We start from the raw sequence: 19,842 nt of genomic DNA on the forward strand, positions 1-19,842 counted from the left end.
CTGCAGTGAAGCTTCGCCGGCGGCTCCCCGGGCTCCGATGCAGCATCTCGCTGGTGGCTCTAGGTGCTGCGAGATCGAAGGAGAGAATGGGGTTGTTGTGTGATGTGAAGAGGAGATTGTGCGAGCGTAGACTATTCAAACGGCTGGAGAGGAAGGATCCGACGACGCTGTGGGGATGATCGTACGGTCAGCCAGGCGGCTTAAATCTCCCGGGCATCAACCGGTTGATTCGTAGCACTGGCCCTCATTTTTTGATTGCGTGCCACCATAAGCCATGAATGTGCATGGCTGAAACTCTTCGCGCCACAATGCACAGACAGCCGCGTTGCGACGCCATAGTCAAATGCTCTGCATGCGTACATGTGTGTGAACACAGGTTTGTATGAAAGCGGTGGTTTGATTGGCTTCACGCACCCACGTGACCCGAAAATCCGATGGCTGGTTGGGCCTAATCGCACGGCTCACAAGGCGGTTTAAAAAACGTGATTATCATCCGACTGATTGGTAGTGTTGGCCATACCTCTAGCAAGTGTATGGTAGCAGCATGCAACATTAAAAGCCAAAACGACCGTCTCCATTGCAGCTACAAGAGATGCTGCTGCAAAGACATGCGCTGAAGTGGCTACTACGAACGAGGGCTCGCACACTACAAGTCGAGGCGACGATGCTGCTGCAGCGGGCGTCGATGTGAGGCCGCAAGTAGTGCGTCGCTGGATGGCAGATTCTGTGATGGTGACCCGGCTCCTTCAACGGCTGCAGCGATGCTACTAGGCATGTTGCGACAGTAGGCCGACTGCTTCGGTGATGCTGCGACAGCGTGCGTCAACGGCCATGGTGATGCCGCGATGGCCGCCCGACTACTTCGGTGATGTTGCGTCAGCGTGCTTTGACGGTCGGGACAATGATGCGATGGCAGCTTAACTGCTTCGATGATGTTGGGACGACATGCTTCATTGGGCGTGACGATGTCACGACGTTGTTCTTCAAACGACCACGGTGTGCTTCGATGACATGCGTCGAGGGCCGCGGTGATGCTACAACGGCAGCCTGACTGCTTCGATTATGTTGCGACGCCGTGCTTCATTGGCGGCAACGGGTGCTTTGGTAGTCGCGGCGATGGCGGCATGCTTCAAACGATCTCGATCATGTTGCGATGACGTGCTTCGATGATTGCGATGATGCTGCGACGAAGGCCTGACTACTTCGATGATGTTGCAAAGGCGTGCTTCCCGACCATGTCAGTGCTGCTATGATGGCACAGGTGCTTCGACGATGATACAACAGCGGTCTGGCAGCTGCGATGGCAATGGTTTGACGGCCATGGTGGGGGCGTTAAAAAGGCTACTCAAAGTTGCTAGTGTTTTACATGCAACGGGGATGCCCAAATTGCTGAGCAAAAGCAATGGTTAGTGCCAAACTCGCGCTAGGCTTGCTTAGAATGGTTACGGCATGCAGCATGCAGAGCCATGCGGTTAACTCAGTAAAGAGACAAAGGCTACTTAAAGGGTACTTCCTCCGTTCTTGAAAAGAGTGTACTTTTAACTTTAGGCTAGTCATAGTGGGAGTAACTTAACTAGTAAATAACGCACTTCAAGAATTTTTTGCTTATGTGGCAAGTAATTAATGAGAGGTGATAATATAATATGTTACTGTAACATAGCGGTTTCCAAGATTAGATGAGTCTACAAGGTAATTAATGAAGCCATCTAAGTTACTATTATTATGTTATTTTGCATTATGAAGGTAGTAACTTAGCCTAGTGTCATATGCATGACACTAGTCTAAGTTACTCCCCACTATGACCAGCCTTATTGAAAAGTCATTCTTTTAATGTTTGACCGTATTTATATCATAATAGGCCAATATTTATGCCATCAAATTAGTAGCATTACATTCATGACAACATATATTTTCGTCATGTATCTATTTAGTTTCACAAGCATTGATATATTTTTGTACAAACTCGGTCAAATTTTAAGATATTTTAACCCTCCAACAAAGTTGAAAGTATACTCTTTCAAAGACGGAGGTAGTAAATGAGAGAGGGAGTAGCAGCAGCTACCGTGTAGGCACAAGCTATATGACGTATGCGTGTGCGCGAGGTAAAACATCAACAACAGCGGTTCCATGTGAACACACAAAGGAACGAGCGTGGAATCAGCCAGAACACATAGCCACATGGCGGCTGGGGAGGCGGCTTACGCCCGGCTGAAATCAACCAGATGATTAGAAACGTTTTCCATAATAAAAAGAGATAAAGAAGTGTCAATTAACAAGCGCTAACATATCCTAAAAAAGACAAGCGCTAACATGGCCTACTGGTTACTCATGTCCCTTAATCGACAGGTCCCCGGTTGAAAACTGTACTTGGGAGGGCAATTCCTACTTGACGCGCGCGGGTGTCAAGCTGTGGAGGAAACACCCGCAGCTGTTTTTGTTCGCGTACTTGTTGCGCCGGCCTACTACGGGGTTCATGTGCTTGTTTTCGTTCACTGCTGTTTCTTTCGTAGTTTTTTCTTCTTCTTCCATGTTTTGGTTTTCTCTCTTGTTTTTTTCTTCTGGTTTTGTTCCTGGTTTCTTCTTCTGGATTTGTCCTTGTTTCTTCTAGTTTGGTTTTTATCCTGATTTTATTTTCTGGTTTTTGGTTTTTATCCTGTTTTTCCTCTTCTGGTTTTGTTTTTTTCTTCTGTTTTTTTCCAATGAATATACAAATATCCACTATATTTCTGAATTTTTGTTCAGTGTATATTACACAATGTTCAATGCGTATTCGCAAATTGTTCAACGTATTTTCACAAATGTTCAGGGCGTATCTGAAATTTGTTTAGTGCGTATATTCCTATTTTTTCAAAAAAGTTCATCATATAATACAAAACATTTAATCATGTATTATTTAAAAGACTCAACTTATTTTAAGAAAATGTTCAACATATATTACAAAATGTCCAACGTATATTACAAAATGTTCAATGTGTATTTAAAAAAATCAAAAGGGTATGTTACTTAAATATTCCCGCCTCGAATCAATCACTACAGCGCACCAGAAAAAAATTGTTAAGCTACCCTCATTGTGAAAAGGGAGGTGTGAGTTCGAGCTCTTGCTGACGCATTAATTTTTGTTTACTTTTTTACTTGACAGGAGCTCATTTCGTCCTAATGGGCGGGCCCATGCGCTATGCCTTCAGCGAAGGCTCTATCATTTGCCGCCGGCGCGTGGCAAATAGGAGATCTCACCTGGGAGACCGGGCGAGGCAAGCAACGCCACACGATTAAATAGGAGTTCTCTACATCCTAGGAGCTCTCAAATAGGAGTTTTCTTTTCTTTGCGAGAAAAACTTTCAATCTATTATTTAGAAAAATAAAAGCTTTTGCTACTCTGAACTTTAGCGACTTTTGTATAATCAATTGCCCTCAGGCATGTAATAAGGTTGCAAATGTTTTAGCGCTATACGGGTCGAAGATGGAGCTTGCACCCCAAGCCGTATGACCGGGTCTCACCCCTACCTTTGCCCAGTCTTTGGTTGCCAGCGATTCTGCTCGACACATTGATTAATTGAATGAAATGTTTCAAACCCTCAAAATAATCATGGTAGTACAACGAACACTAGAATAATAAAAATTACATCGAGATCCGTAAACCATCTAGCGACGACTACAAGCACTGAAGCGAGCTGAAGGCGCGCCGCTGTCATCGCCTCTCCATCGCCGGACCCGGGCAAACCTTATTGTAGTAGACACTCGGGAAGTCGTCGTGCTAAGGCCTCATAGAATCAACGCACCAGAACAGCAACCGCCGCCGATGAAGAGTGTAGATGAGAAGGATCCAACCTGAAGACACAGGAACACAGACGAACGACGAACAGATCCGAGCAAATCCATCAAAGACAGATCCGCCGGAGACACACCTCCACATGTCCACCGACGATGCTAGACGCATCACCGAAACGGGGCTAGGCGGGGAGACTTTTGTTCCATCTTCAAGAAGTTGCCGCCGTCTCGCCTTCCTGAGTAGGACATAAACCCTAACAAAACTAAAAATATATATTCTAAAAACGGAGCCCTCCCACTGGCAAGAGCCGAGATCCACTCTGCCTTCATGGTCCTAAGACCATCGGAGACGGGACGGACCGACGACAACGCCGGCGGGAGGCAAGAGAAAGCCTAGCTTTTTGGAAAAGAAAGAAGAAATAGGAGTTCTCTACATCCTTAGAAGAAGGACGTCATGTGTGGTTGGGTTCACCCCACGATCCTTTTGTAATTCAGGTAAACCTGACAATTGAGTAATAAAGTTGGTTTATCGCTCAAAAAAAACCCTGGGAGACCGGGCGAGGCAAGCAACGCCACACGATTGGTGCCCAATTTGGTTCAGGTAGTGCCGGGCACACAGGAAACCGGGCCAAGCCAGCCAAGCGAGGATTCGCCAACCGGGCGAGGCAAGCAACGCCACACGATAGGTGCCCAATTCAGTTCAGGGTAGTGCCGGGCACACACGAAACCGGGCCGAGCCATAATGCATGGGCTTGCGAAGCCTATAAAATGGAGGAGGGCCTTGGGAGAAGAGGACCGGAACGTGCATTTTTGAAGAAAAACCTACAAAGCAATAAAAAAAGTGCACAACACAGCTCTCCAGATAATGTTTCTCCTCCTTAGCCTCCTCGTCGTCGGCATGCTGGCCTCCGACACGCCCGTCTGCCCGGCCCACCAGTGCGGCAAGGTGAAAATCCGGTATCCGTTCTGGGTCGATACGGGCGACGCTTGGCACTGCGGTCATCCGAGCCTCCGCCTCGAATGCCGCGGCCGCACACCCGTTTTGTTCTTGCCGTCGAGGGAATACACCGTCACCAACATCCTCTACGATGACACAGTCGACGGCGACCGGAGGGTCTCCCTGTTCGACCTCGACGTCTTCTCACAGCACAACAAAGCCTGCCCGTTCGTCGGCCGGAATCTCATCCTCCCGTCCGGCTCCCACCCGACGCTTTCACTCACCGCCAACGACACCAACCTCACCTTCTTGGTGAACTGCTCCTACATCGACGACAGCGCTAGAGCGGGACACCTCATCGACTGCCTCAACAGCGAGGAACGCAAGAGCACTTACGTGTTCCATGGCGACTTGCCCCCGTACGACTACACCACCCAATGCGAGAAAGTCGTCGCAGTGCCGGTTCTGAGAACGTCTCTGCATGGCGGTACAACTACAAACCTGCTTCACGACGTCGTCCCTGCGCTGAAAAAAGGCTTCGAGCTTAGGTGGTCGAGGTCGGCGGTGGTGAGTGAGTGCGGGGGCTGCGAGAATGGCGGGGGTTTGTGCGTCCACAAGCGGGAGGCAGGGAAGAAGTCTTGGACGTTCACGTGTGTGACAAATGCTAGTGCCGCTGCATTGGTCGTCGCACCCAAATCTCCAGGTACGTACGACATTGTATTGTATCCAGGTGGTTATTCCTTCACAAACCCGCATGTTGTCACTATTGCTTGCTTTACTTTGGGCATTTAAAATTGAGCCAATAACACTAGTGATGCTTGAACTTGGCGCAAACGATCATTTTGGTGCTAGAACTTGTGATATGCATTGAACTGGTGCATCATCTTGGCTTTGGCATGTAAATACGGTAAAAATTCCGGCCGTACACTGCCACGGTGCTGACGAGACGTGATAGTGTGGTAGGGGACCCATTGTTGACGACTGGATGGCCAAGAGGGGCCCTGCTGTCACTGGCTAGATGGCCAAATGGGTGCATCTGGCCGGTTCTTTTTTGCAAACACCCCGTCAATTTTTTCTCAGAAAAAAGCCCATGTAAACACATATAACCCCTGAATCCCAATCTGTGTGTATGACCGGATTCGAATCTTAGACTGTACAACACGAAAGAAATAACCACGAGGCTGGAGTAGAAGAGTAGCCGCGCTTTGCCACGACTGTTGATTGTTGCGTTGGCAGCTTATGACAGAGCATTTAGTTAACCTGCATAATTAAGCATCTTCTACCAATTTTTTCAACAACAAGAAAACATCATCTACCAAGACGAAACAACAATGTGCAAAGTTAACCATCTTCTTGTTCAGAGCAATCTCCTCCCCTTCTTGTAGTTAAAATCTCTTTCCTTTTTCCTTTTCTTATTTAACCTCAGCGTTATTTTTTTCCTGCTACTTGATGTCATAGGTTTTTGAAATATCGTTTCCTGTGTAACAGTACCAGCTCATGATATCTTGTTTTTAGATGCTATAAAGTAAATAAGTTAGATATAGAAACACCAATGAACCATTAATTTTAGAACAATCATACACTGTTTCATTTCAGATATTTTTACTGATTCTCCCACGAGCTAACAGCATGCATGGTGCATACGAAAGCGAGTAGAGTAGGTATATGAAATTGGAGCGACCATGCCTCGCATCATGTTTCACGACAAGCGAGTTGGCATACGCCGCTCCTAAACAAATCAGTTTAAATTTAAACATGATTAAAAGAAACACATCATACAGACCATTGTGGTATCACCCGCATTAATCATGTAGAACTATCAGATCGTAAAAACTTTGAATTCAAAATTTATTTGGTATTTTTGGATGTTAAAGTCAGAGAATTTAGGTAGTAATAGAATCTAGAGAATATATGTACACTTAACTAAATGCATGTTAAATTTTGAAAGCTTCATTCACTTGGTGACTATTTCTTATTTTGTGCAGTTAACAAAGAGGGTACTGTGCCATTTCACGATAGTGATCTTGTTAGATTTTTTCCATTCTCGTGTTCACTTCAAATTTAAGAATTATGTATTGATGTAGGGGATTTTCGGAGGCGGAAAGGAAGCCGCTGTAAAAAGACTCAGTAAGATTTCTAGGCAAGCGGCCGATGAGTTCAAAAATGAGGTGATCTTGGTTACCAAATTGAAACATAAGAATCTCGTTCAGCTTCTTGCCTATTGCGCTCACGAGGACGAGAAGTTGCTAGTCTACGAATACCTGCATAATAAAAGTTTGGATGCCTTCCTTTTTGGTATGTTCTAACTTATGGTCACAACTCACAAACCATTTTTTCTTTTGAAGACTTCTTGCAAAACTTTCTTTGGTTTACTGAGTTTATTTCGCATTGGCCTTCGAAGACACTACAAGGAGATCCATACTTGATTGGCCAACCCGGTTCAAGGTAATTAAAGGGCTTGCAAGGGGGCTTCTTTATTTGCACGAAGATTCAAGGTTGACAATAATTCATAGAGATATCAAAGCAAGCAATGTCTTGCTAGATGCAAAAATGAACCCCAAAATATCTGATTTTGGTATAGCAAAGATATTTGAGGGAAATGAGCCACAATCAAAAACTACCCACATTGTCGGGACACTGTAAGTAATACATGAAACCAACTTATAGTTTGACATGGTAATTATTTAGCGGTCAAATAACATAAATTTTTTAAATGATTCAAACAGCGGTTACATGTCTCCTGAGTACGCAACAGAAGGTTTCTATTTTGTCAAGTCTGACACCTATAGCTTTGGTGTCCTACTGTTGGAGATTATAAGCGAATTAAAGATTAGTTCAGTCCATGCCATAGCGGATGACTCACCAAGCCTTACGGCTTATGTAAGTACATAAGATTCTCTATTTTCAAAAACTCAAAGCATCATAATAACTTCATGATTTCATTGGTTTAGGCGTGGAAGTTATGGAAAGATGGAAATGCGAGAGGATTGGTGGACTCGTCAATTGTGGAAAATTGTCCACTTGACATAGTCGTTAGATGCATTCAAATAGGTCTTCTATGTGTTCAAGACTATCCAGATGATAGGCCATGCATGTCATCCATTGTCTCCATGTTGGAAAATGAAACAGTTCCGCTTCTTCCTCCGAAGGAACCTTTATACTTTCGACAACAGAACCATGGAACAGGAGACCACGGAGATAATGTGGGCATGTCCGTGGATGACATTACTATCACCGAGGTAGAGGCCTGCTAGATATTTACTTCCATTGATCTTTTATGTAAACATCTCTAGTTTGTATATTCATATTCGTACAAATAAATGAATAGTTTATGAATACATTGGAATCCCCTGTGTTATTTTCATATATGGTTTCCTTATTTTGAGAACTTCGGTAGTAGTTTCTGCATCTATTTTCACCTTGTCTAGTGGAAGAAGCTACTCGATCATGTGTGGATCACTTATGCGGTTGTTTTTCCTTCTATGAAACTTGTGCTTGTGAGCTTCCTATGTTAGTCATTCGGTATGAAGTTCTGAATTGGTATTTTTGTATAAAGGCTGGCAAAAGTTCATATTTTTCAGAGTTGGATGAAAGTGATGACTTGCTATTGATTAGGCTAGGTTTCCATGACTAATGCACATGACTATTCTTTTACTACAAAGTTGTGGTGGCCCGTGGCACATGGGACTTAGACTTCCCTTTAACTTGGTCTGTAACCACATTTGTAGTAACTTGTTTATTGTTTTGCCCCCACAAAAATTAAAAATAACCTATTACTCTTTTTTACACTTGAGGGGTCCGGCCATCCTTGTTTTCATAGTGTAGTGTATTACATCATGAAGATTGAAGATGATAGGTCCCAACACTGCTTAATTGGGTGCCGACTTCAGTCTCCAATGTTACCACATTGGTAAAGTAACTAAATGTGGAAAGCCACTCAAGGATATTAGATATGCTTAAAATGCAGCACATATGTTCATTTTGAATTTTGTGCAGTGCATATGTTGATTTAGCTGATACCATCAGAACATAATCATATTCAACCTTGTTGTTGACATCAGATTTTAGCACGAAATAAAACATTATTAAAGTGACCTCAAACGAAGATGTGCTCTAATGAAGAAGTTTTGTATCGTCGACATGAACATCTTTGAAGTCTTGGTCATCTCCATCCGATCTCATCTCAAGGGCCTAAGTTGTGTTGGAAGTACTAATATTTCGTGTTTAGGTTATTGTTTGGATGATTACACCTACAAAACGACCTCATATGAGAAAACAATTTACATGGTTGTCTTAGCCTCGTCGAAATGGTCGTTTTTGATATAAAAATCATTTTAATATGAGGTCGTATGCAAAAATTAAAGCCCGCTAGTGTGACCCTACCATGAGCAAAGAGTGACGCCCAACACAAGACATCCATATGAGTGTCTGATGGTTAGCGTAAGTTATTGCCTGTTTTGCGCAAGTGATTCAGCCCTCAAGATGGACTCGCATAAAAAACGTTCAAATGAAAGTTGTTCGCCTCATCGAAACTGTTAAAATTGATTTGGGCACTTCTCCATACAAGGTCATTTACTGCCTCAAAAATGACCCGCGAGGTGCAACCAACTTTTAAACTGAGCAGTTTTGGAAACTTCGGGTCAAACATCCAAGTTGGACCTAAATTAGGGTTTTGGACGTGAATCCAAACCACTTCCTTGCACGAAAAGTCCAGTCGCCTTTTATATACATAAGGGATGACGACCGATTGAAATAACAACACAAAATCGAACAAATCAATCTATCATACTTTTCGTGTTCATCTATCTTTATCCCTCTCCCTTGCATCCTGCTTCTCGTTCTTCGTCATTCTTCAAGGGTGTGTTTGGTTTGAGAACCAAGTGTAATGGAATGGAATGGTTCCATTCTGGAGGAATGGGTCGGTTCCGTTCTTGCGTTTGGTTTGAACTAAAAAATGGAATGGAATGGTTCTATTCATGTGTTTGGCTGGAGAGATGGAATGTGGCAATAACTAGTCAATATATTCTCTAAAATGACTTCCTTTTATACATCAGCTTGACCAATATAGTAGCGATAACCAGTAGAATACATGTATAAAATAATTCTTTTGTAGTTTTTTTGACATTTATAATTCTTTTGTATTAGCATACACGATGACATATACACACAAATTCATCACGTCTTGGCTTGCTGAGCTAGGGGATTAGGAGAGCCGATCTCTGCTAGGATCAAAATTATATATGAACTCGTACTGAACCATCGCCAGGATCCCTGCTAGCTAGCCACTCCTGCTCTCTGCTTGTCGATCGAGTCCTCCGCCTGTGCTACTGTTAGGGAGAATAGGGAGGTGAAGAGGCACGTGTTCATCGCCGCTAGCCCGTCGTAGCAATAGCTCATCCGCAGCTCGCCCGCTGAGAGGATATTCGAGGGAGGTGAGAGCAAGACGGGGAACGAGAGAGGGAGAAATGACGGGGAGGTGAGGGAGAGAGCTGCGGCGCTGGCGCATATCGTGGTGGGGAGTTGGGAGACGAGGGTGAGTGACTGGTTCTGCATGGTTCCTTCGATTTGGAGGTATGAGTGGATTCCGCATATCAACTAAATATTCAGTTTCTGGGAACGGCTTGGTTCTCCTTTCTCGACCGAACCAAACACGCGAACGAGTCCTGGGTGCGGGTCAGACCCATTATGTTCCAGCTGGTGATACAAAACAAACACACCCCAAGATTGGAGGGCAGCGAACCTCGAGACTCTAGGGGTGCTCAACCCGACCCGGGTAGCCCGTAGCCGTCGCGTTGTCCTAAAGGGGTCCCTCCCGGGCGAGCAGGGTTTTGGGTCTACAAAAGCAACCGCCGGATTGTCTTGCTATCGCGCTTCCGGTGAGCCTCCCTCAGTGCATGCTGCCACACATCGCGTTCGGCGTCGAGGGTACACAAATGACATGTTCGTGTGCGAGCACACTTTTTAGCGACTCCGTTGGGGATGAAGCTTCGAACGGTCTCCATTGCTCTCGATGAACGAGTTGCTATATACAACCATTAACGTATTGGATGGCTGCGTACATTCGATTGGACCTCATGGGCTTTGATCTGTACGGACCCCGCACACAACGTGGAACTAAATCTATGGAGCAGCAGCTCCAAAATTATGCTCGAGAGGGCCATGTAGGTGGCCCGGTAAATAATTACTGTAAACAATTTTTTTAAGTTACTGTAAACGATTTTTGGGACAGCCAAGTTAATCCCGTGCGTCCGTGAGAGTGATCTGATGGCCAAGAAAGCCAAATCGTTGTGGAGGCTCGTAGGTGGTTCCATCTTACTCGTTTTGTAATTTGGAATGTGTGTAATACAGAAATCGCATTAGAATTCTGAATATAAAGATCTGCAAAAAGATAGATAATACAAAACTCACACCAGAATTCTGAAAAGAAAGGAATCTCACCTTACTCAGTCTTTTTTTGCTGCAAATAGCATGATCTCCGGTTTTCAATTACGAAGGGGGGAAAGTGTACAGCCAGCTGAAGAAATTCAGCTTACAGGAAGTGAAAATGTACAATGTGTATGAGAAAAAATAGACATAAAATATATGTTTTATAATTTTTAAATCATGTATTTAAAAATGTTAAACATATATATATATATAATATTGCTAATGTATACAAAAATGTACAATGTGTATGAAAAAAATTAGACATGACACAATGATGTTTTAAAATGTTAAAAAATTGTTAAAATTGTATGTATAAAAAATTGTTAAAAATGTAGAATGAAACTAAAAGAAGAAACGAAGAAGAAAAAAACAAAACCAATGAAAAAAGGAAACCAAAGAATAAAAACTAGTTCAAAAGATGAAAAAAGTGAAAACCAAGAAATAAACAAACAAAAACCGATAAAACAAGAAAGAAACAAAGAAAAAAGAATAAAAGAAGAAAGAAAAAGAAAAAACCAAAAAAGAAGCAAAAGAAAACAAAGAAAAACCAAAGTATAAACAAAAAGGAACGAAAAATAAAATCAGAAAAAATCGAACAAACGCATCAGCGAATAGACTGAAGCGAGAAACATGCTACTGGGCCTTTGAACTCCATCCTCCCCGTCCTGCGACGCCGGCCCGAGCCTTCGTCCAGCCCTTGCGCTCCATCGACGCCACGCCGGACAGCCGCTGTCCTCTTCCTGCACCTCACTGGAGAGCCACCACCCGCCATCGTATTCCTCAACCTCGGTTGCTCCTCTCTGTCTTCCTCCTACCTCACCGTCAATACCACTAGTTCCCCTACCTTGCCGTCAAGCTCGGGACCCAAGACTGGTATGAACCAACTCACTGCTATCATTATGGGAAAAAAATGCTTACTGAAGTAATGTGAACCAACTTTCTTCAGTAATGGGAACAAGAAAAAAAACACTTTCTTCAGTAAGCCTTGTTACCGTTTTATAGGAAACATGTGTTATCATGAATTTGTGGCTGTATGCCAACATGTTGTGCTTCTGTTGTGCATAACCATGTACTTGTGTTATAACCTGATTGAATTTTGGTATTTGTGTACCTGTGTGATCTCACTCAGAGAGCCTCCTGTAGCATTTTAGTATTCTACTGATTTTACTTTTAGATCAAACTCTCTGTATTCTACTGATTTCTCTTGTGGCTCCTCTGTTTGTCCAGTCTGTTGTGGCTGCTCTGTTTTTCCAGTATAGATAGCTTTAATTTTTGTCTTGCACATGTCAGTTGAAGTGTAGATGAAAATGCTTTAAGTAATGTTTTGTTCAACATTTAATTTTTCCAGGCTTCTGAATAGGCACATGAAAAAGAACAGCAAACGAGAGGATAGCTGAACTATCTGGTGGTGTTGCTGTCAGTACATATTGAAGATCGACGAGGAAGAATTTGGGGCTGCTTCTGGAGGGGATGTTTGCATCTTTCACCCTAGGCAGACCATAATGCAAAACTGTAACTTACTCAGGTGCAACCTCCTTCCCAACCCTTATGCTGCAAACCATGCCTACACTACCCAGAAGATTTCTCCCTAGTTCGGTAGGCGATGGAGGCACGGTCACGTATTAGTTGAATAGCATCAATGCACATAAAAAAACCCAGCCCCTGCCGTTAATTAGTACTCGCTCCGTCCCAATAGATACATTCGTATCTGGACAAATCTAAGACAAGAATTTTAGGTTGGAGGTAATACTATAAATCTTGTTGTTTAGGAGCTAGCACTGCAATTGCATGAGTGTGTTTATTAGTTGATATGGTTTTACCTAAATTGCAAGCATGCCTCCATTTTTGTCTGTCTATATTCTTGATTTATTTATTTTTGTAACAATTAGGTGCAGCTTGAACAAGATGTGGGTACAATTGTAGGACATGAGAACCTAAAATTGTACATCTCTAAATATTATAAGAAACTTTTCGGAGCACCCGAAGAAAGTTTCATATCTCTAGATGAGAGCGCGATCGGGAACATACGTCAACTCAACGTAGAAGAGAATGAGGTGTTGTCTGCTCCTTTCACTGGGAAAAATGTGTTTGACACAATAACGCAAATGAAGCATAATAAAACGCCCGGGTTGATGGGTTCCCGGCGGAATTTTATAAAAAATGTTGGCATATCATTAAGGGAGATCTTATGCCTATGTTCCATGATTTGTACGATGGTCACTTAAATCTGTTTCATCTCAATTTTGGAACAATAACGATGTTGCCAAAGAAGGTAGAGGCTATTCGGATTGAGCAGTTCCGACCGATCTGTCTTCTCAATGTAAGCTTTAAGATTTTTACAAAGATTGGCACGAACATGTTGACACAGATAGCTCATTCAGCCGTGCAACCAACTCAAACTGCCTTCATGCCAGGACGACACATCCTAGAAGGGGCTGTTGTCCTACATGAAACGTTGCATGAAATCCATACGAAGAAACTAGATGGTGTTATCTTCAAAGTGGATTCTGAAAAAACGTATGATATGGTCAAATGGCCCTTCCTCCAGCAAGCCTTACGTATGAAGGGGTTCAATGAATCTTGGAGATCTCAGGTGAATTCATTTATACAGAAAGGCAGTGTCGGGATAAAAGTCAATGATGATACAGGTCATTATTTCCAGACACGTAAGGGGTTACGACTTACGACAGGGGGACTCCATGTGTCCTGTGCTGTTTAACATTGTAGCAGATATGTTGGCAGTACTTATTGGACGGGCTAAAGAGAGTGGCCAAGTAGGAGGACTCGTCCCCCACCTTGTAGAGGGGGGTGTCTCCGTTCTACAATACGGATGATAGTATTATTTTCATGGAACATGATCTTGCAAAAGCTAGAAATATGAAGCTTGTTTTATGTCTTTTCGAGCAATTGTCTGGACTAAAAATCAACTTCAATAAAAGCGAATTGTTCTGCATTGGGAGAGCGAAAGAGGAACAAGACGATTATAGAAATCTGCCTGGGAGTCAAATGGGCTCCTTACCATTTAGCTATCTAGGCATCTCAACTCATCATAGACGTTTAACGAACAAGGAATGGAAATGTATAGAAGATATGTTTGAAAAAAACTAAGCTGCTGGAAGGGCAAGCTAATGTTGTATGAAGGTTGGCTGGTTTTGATAAACTCGGTTTTGACGAGTTTGTCGATGTTCCTCTTTTCTTTCTTTGAAGTACCGGTAGGGGTACAGTAAATACTTGACTTCTATAGATCCCGATTCTTTTGGCAAAGTGATGAGGCCAAGAAGAAATACTGATTAGCTAGATGGGATATCATTTGTAGACCAAAAAACCAAGATGGACTAGGGATCAAAAATTTAAAGGTTAAGAATAGATGTCTGCTTAGCAAATGGCTATACAGATTATCTATTGAGACCGAGGGTATGTGTGTCCAAACCTTGCGGAATAAATACCTAAACTCTAAAACTTTGGCCCAGGTTAATGCTAGGCCAATGGACTCACCCTTTTGGAAGGGGTTAATGAAGACAAAAATAACTTTCTTCCAACGAGTGAAGTTCCTAGTTGGTAATGGTACCACTACTAGATTTTGCGAGGATACATGGCTAGGGGAAATGCCTTTGGCTTTGCAATACCCATCCTTATATAATATTGTGCAACGTAAGGAGGATTATGTCGCCACAGTATTAAACTCGAAACCACTAAGTATCTAATTTAGGAGATCCCTCGTAGGGGAACATTGGAATGCTTGGTTGCAACTGGTCCGTAGATTGATAGATGTTCAACTTACACACCAGGCAGATACAATTAGTTGGAAGTTAACCACGAATGGAATTTTCCCATTCAAATCCATGTATTATGACTTAATTGATTCCGGGCTATTGTCGCGATCTTTGCACATATGGAAGATTAAAGTTCCGCTTCGCATAAAAATCTTTATGTGGTTCGTTCACAAAAGAGTCATTTTGACCAAAGGTAACTTGGTGAAACTGGTTTGGTAACTCCAGGTGTTGTTTTTGTGATTAAAATGAATTAATTAAACACATATTTCTCGAGTGTCCACTTGCAAAATTATTATGGCGATCGATTCGTATAGCTTTTAACGTACATCCCCAATGAGCATAAACACGTTATTTAGGACGTGGCTTAATGGAGTGGACATACACATAACCTAACATATTCGGATAGGGATATGTGCACTATACTGGGCTATATGGAACAATATGATTTTTAATGGAACAAAATTCAACAATTTTTGCAGGTTATCTACAGAGCTACAATTTAGATCCGTATGTGGTCATTACTCACTCATGCGGACTTCGGGCAGGTTTTGGCTATTGGGTGCAACCACTGGGAGATGGTGGCACGGGCTATCTTCAGCTGATTTGGAGGGCGAGCTAATAATAGGCTAGGTGTGTACACTGTGTAGTCATCGTAGCCTGTTTTTAATCGCCGGATATGGCACTTTATCCCGGATGTGGCGCTTTATAGATTAATTTTTTCTAGACTTTTACTCAGGATATGAGCTTCTTTGAACCTTAGGACTTTGTTACGTTTTTTTAATAATATGGCTGCATGCATCAATTGATGCAGAGGCAGGGGGCCATCCTCCTTTTCAAGAAAAAGGTAGGTGTGTTAAACATGTCTCCCATGATGAGAGGCACCGAATAATGCCCAAACCAGTTTAGTAGAAGAGCACTCAAGCTCCTTATCACACAAGCAAGAGTGAAGTTTGCGGCTAGATTCTATAGTAGTTAGAAATCATGCCTTGGTGCGCAGTGCCTGGCTCAACCCGTCGCCCAAGCGTGTAAATAAAATATATATTGTTGCGAGAAGAGTCATGAGAATGGACGAGTTTAATGCATAGAAGCATGAAAATTGTTTCTAAAGATAATATAGTTGTGTCCAACCATGACATACCAAATGCTAAGCAACATTTTGTCTCCAAAAGAGAACATAGGAATTGCAGCTTTGCCGCGCCCCACCCGCCCCATCTATATCCAACCCGCTAAGACATACTTCCCCTGTCCGGAAAAGTTTGTCCCTCAAATTGATGTATCTAGCACCAAGTTCGTGTTAGATACATTCATTTGAGGAACAAGCTTGGGACAAGTTTTTTTTGGACGGAAGGAGTAGTTTATATTTCATAGATGTATGGAATGAAAATGTGATGTCCATGACATGCCAATCGTAAGCAATGTAACATGATATACCAAAAATATCAAGGTTTGATACCTTATCCCAAACACTTCTGCTTCGGTACCCCCCTCCCCCCTAAGCACATCAACGGTTCGATTACCCTATACCCGTTCATAATAAAGGGCAAGATGGTGTTTTTTAAAAGTACATCGCGAGAGCTCGTATAAGTGAATTCAAAATACTGAGAAAATAAGAGAACATCAGGACTAGAACTCTAGACCTCCCACTCGAAGGCAAGCACTGTTGGCCCCCTCACCCCACCATTGCATGTGATATATTCTAGCGCGAAATATATAAGAAAACATAAGAGCGTTAATATATTTGAAATATTTTCTGAAAAACTTTGAAACTTTTATAGAAAAATTGTGAATAATTCTGAAATGCCGAACAGTTTTGAATTTATGAACAAAATTTTAGCAAAGATTTTATGAAATTTGAACAAAATTTCAAACCATGAACAATTTCCGAACATCTTTCGAAATATGTTGTGGTTTTTTTGTCTTGTTTCCCTTCTATTTTCATTTTTCTCTCTTTTATTTCCTTTTTATTAAAATTCATGAACTATTTTTAAAACATCAACCTTTTTCTTAAAATGAACATTTTTCATTAATATTTTCTTAGATTTGTGATCTTTGTTTTCAAATCGGTGAACATTTTTTTAATCCATGAACTCTTTTCGACTTCTACGAACATTTGTCAAAGCCTGTGATTTTTTTTCTCAAATTTGATCAACTTTTTTAAAATCCGCGAACGCTTGGGTGGGCCAACAGGCACCCGATGGGAACGATATCCTCACCTAATTGAACCAAGGCATGAGCATATTTTTTATTTTTCTCTTTTTTAGTTTCTCTTTTCTTTTTTCGTTAATTAATTTTTCTCCTTTTTTGAACTTTATTATTGTTTTCCAAATTGTTATAAAATTGAAATATTTTTGGAATAGCAAAAAATGTTGTTGTTTTCAAATATTGTTTTCAATTTTAAAAATGTTCTAGATTTTCAAAATATGTTCCTGGTATCTAATTGTTTTTCACAAATTTAAGAAATTTTGCATTTCTAAAAAATGATAGATTTCTAAAAAGTATGTGGTTTATAATTTGTGACAACATCAATTGTTGGGTATTTGTTCATATTTTTGGGAAAAGTGTTCAAGTTTATAAAATTTGCATACACAATTTGAAATTCCAAAATTGTTAAGAGATTTTAAGGAATTATTTGGATACAAGAAAATGTTCATGTTGTTGATATTGACTAAAATTTCAAATACCATAGGCATTCAAATTAGAAAAAACTACATGCTCACGGATGCACCTGTCTCGCCTAGTCGAGCACACTCCTAAAACTGGTATTTTTTGGACTATGAATAAATGACCCCAACTTCTTGCATCCTGCAACTGACATATTAGGTATCCATGCTAGGTTTGAGTGACTTCCGACGCCGTTTGCACGTTGCGACATGTCCGGCCATTTATCAGCGGTTTTTCATCGAGAAAACACAAAAATGTAAAACTTGTCAAAATCCAAACAATTTGGCATGATCCCTTATAGAAGTTGGTGGAAGAAATGTTGGGGTCATTTGACGGATGTCAAAAAATAGCATGCTCTCAGACGGAGCCTTCTGTCCTACCCAACTTTATATGCATTTTCTAGGGTTTTCCCCCACGCAACCAAACTTGGATCTACTTGGTTAATATTAAAAAACAAGGTTGTCCCCCACAAAAAAATGAATGAATTCGGACCGAACGCATGTTGCGTCACGTCCGCCCCGTGTTTTAGGGTTTTTCACCGAGAAAACCCTAGAAAATGCATAAAATGTCATAAATCAAAGAAACATGGCATGCATGCTAGCCATGGTGATGCCAATGCGTGAACAAATTTGGGTTTGTTTGGTAGAGGTAAAAAAAGTGCTTCGAGACATGCCCTGTCGGCCTACCTGAACGGTTCATGATGTACATGGTGTGTTGGCTACCATGCATGAAATGACATCAACTTTTGCCAGCATGTGGGCTTGCCCAAGGTAGCCACTCATGCAAAATTTAAATGAATTGGAACACCAAATGCACGCTGTGTCACGTGCGAGCAGTATTTTAGGGTTTTTTCACTCGAAAAACCTAGAAAATGCATATAATGTCAGAAAGCAACAAAACTTGGCATCCATGCCTTCCATGGCGACGCCAATGTGTGAATTTTTTTGGCTCCATTTGGTTAATGTGGGAAAATTTGGTTTGAGACTTATACTACGGGCAAACCCGAACGGTCCCGGTTGAACATGGTGTAGGTCCTGCCGTGCACGAAATGACCCCAAATATTTCTAGCATGTGAGCATGCCCATGGAAGACCTCCATGCAAAATTTGGAAGATTTCAGACACCAAACGTACGTTGCGTCACGTACGTGCAATATTTTAGGGTTTTTTCACTTGGAAAACACTAGAAAATGCATATAACGTAGAAAGCAACAAAATTTGGCATGCATGCCATCAATGGTGATGCCAGTGTGTGATTTTTTTGCTCCATTTGCTTAATGTAAACAAACTGGTTCGAGACTTACACTACAAGTAGACACGAACGGTCCCGGTTGAACATGGTGTAGGTCCTGCCATGCACAAATTTACACCAATTTTTGCCTGTGTGTGGACATGCCCATGGAAGGCCTCCATGCAAAATTTGAAAAAATTCGGACACTAAACCCACGTTGTGTCACGTTGGGGCATTATTTTAGGTTTTTCACTCGGGAAAGCCTAGAAAAAGCATATAATGTCAGAAAACAACGGAACTTGGCATGCATGCCATCCATGGTGATGCTAGTGTGTGGAAAAAAAAACTCCATTGTGTTAACATATTTTCTCTATTACATGTTTAATAATTTTCAAATACATGGTCAATAATTTTCTATACACATTAAATATTTTTGAAATGGTTGATTAACATTTTTGAGTATGTAACATAACTAATAAGTACAGAGGGATAAAATTCAAAACAGTAAATGCTTTTTAAAAGCATTTAATATAAGTTTTGATTTTTTTGCTTAAAACTGATATTTTTTATTGCTAATAATATTTCAGTTGTTTGAACAGGTTTCATAAAAAATAAGGAAGTTCAAAAAGAAGAGAAATGAATTAATGAAAAAGAGCAGAAAACAAAAAATTAGAAAAAAAAATTAGGCCGTTCTCCAACAAGGCGACGGCATCGCTCCCCTTCAGCGTCTGTTGGGCCAGAATGAAGCACTCGCGGATTAAAAGAAAGTTCATTGATTCAAAAAGGTCCCTGTATTCAAAATTCATTGACAAATTCAAAAAATATTCCTTTCTTTAAAACTTGTTCAAAAACTACAAAAATGTTCTAGGAATTGCAAATAATGTTCGAGCTTTCAACATTTGTTCAGAATTCAAAAACTGTTTCTGTTTATAATAAAATTCTACACAAATAAAAAAATTCGTGAAAATTCATCAAAAGAAATTAGTTTCACAATTTTGCTCGTATTTTTCCTAAAAAATAATTTAAATTCCGAATTTTTTAGTGTTTT

General features: G+C 41.4%; 1 protein-coding gene across 1 annotated transcript; it reads left to right on the forward strand.

The window, feature by feature from the left end:
* Positions 1–4,633: 4,633 nt before the first annotated feature.
* Positions 4,634–8,799, forward strand: LOC125538116 (cysteine-rich receptor-like protein kinase 10). The gene is made up of 7 exons (XM_087542279.1): positions 4,634–5,408; positions 6,691–6,707; positions 6,790–7,000; positions 7,107–7,344; positions 7,432–7,585; positions 7,657–7,944; positions 8,767–8,799. The coding sequence occupies exons 1-7, from the start codon at positions 4,634–4,636 to the stop codon at positions 8,797–8,799; spliced, it is 1,716 nt and encodes a 571-aa protein (XP_087398405.1).
* Positions 8,800–19,842: the final 11,043 nt, after the last annotated feature.

Source organism: Triticum urartu, chromosome 2A (genome assembly GCF_056163025.1).
Source record: "Triticum urartu cultivar PI428250 chromosome 2A, HENAU_Tu73, whole genome shotgun sequence".
Lineage (NCBI taxonomy): Eukaryota > Viridiplantae > Streptophyta > Magnoliopsida > Poales > Poaceae > Triticum > Triticum urartu.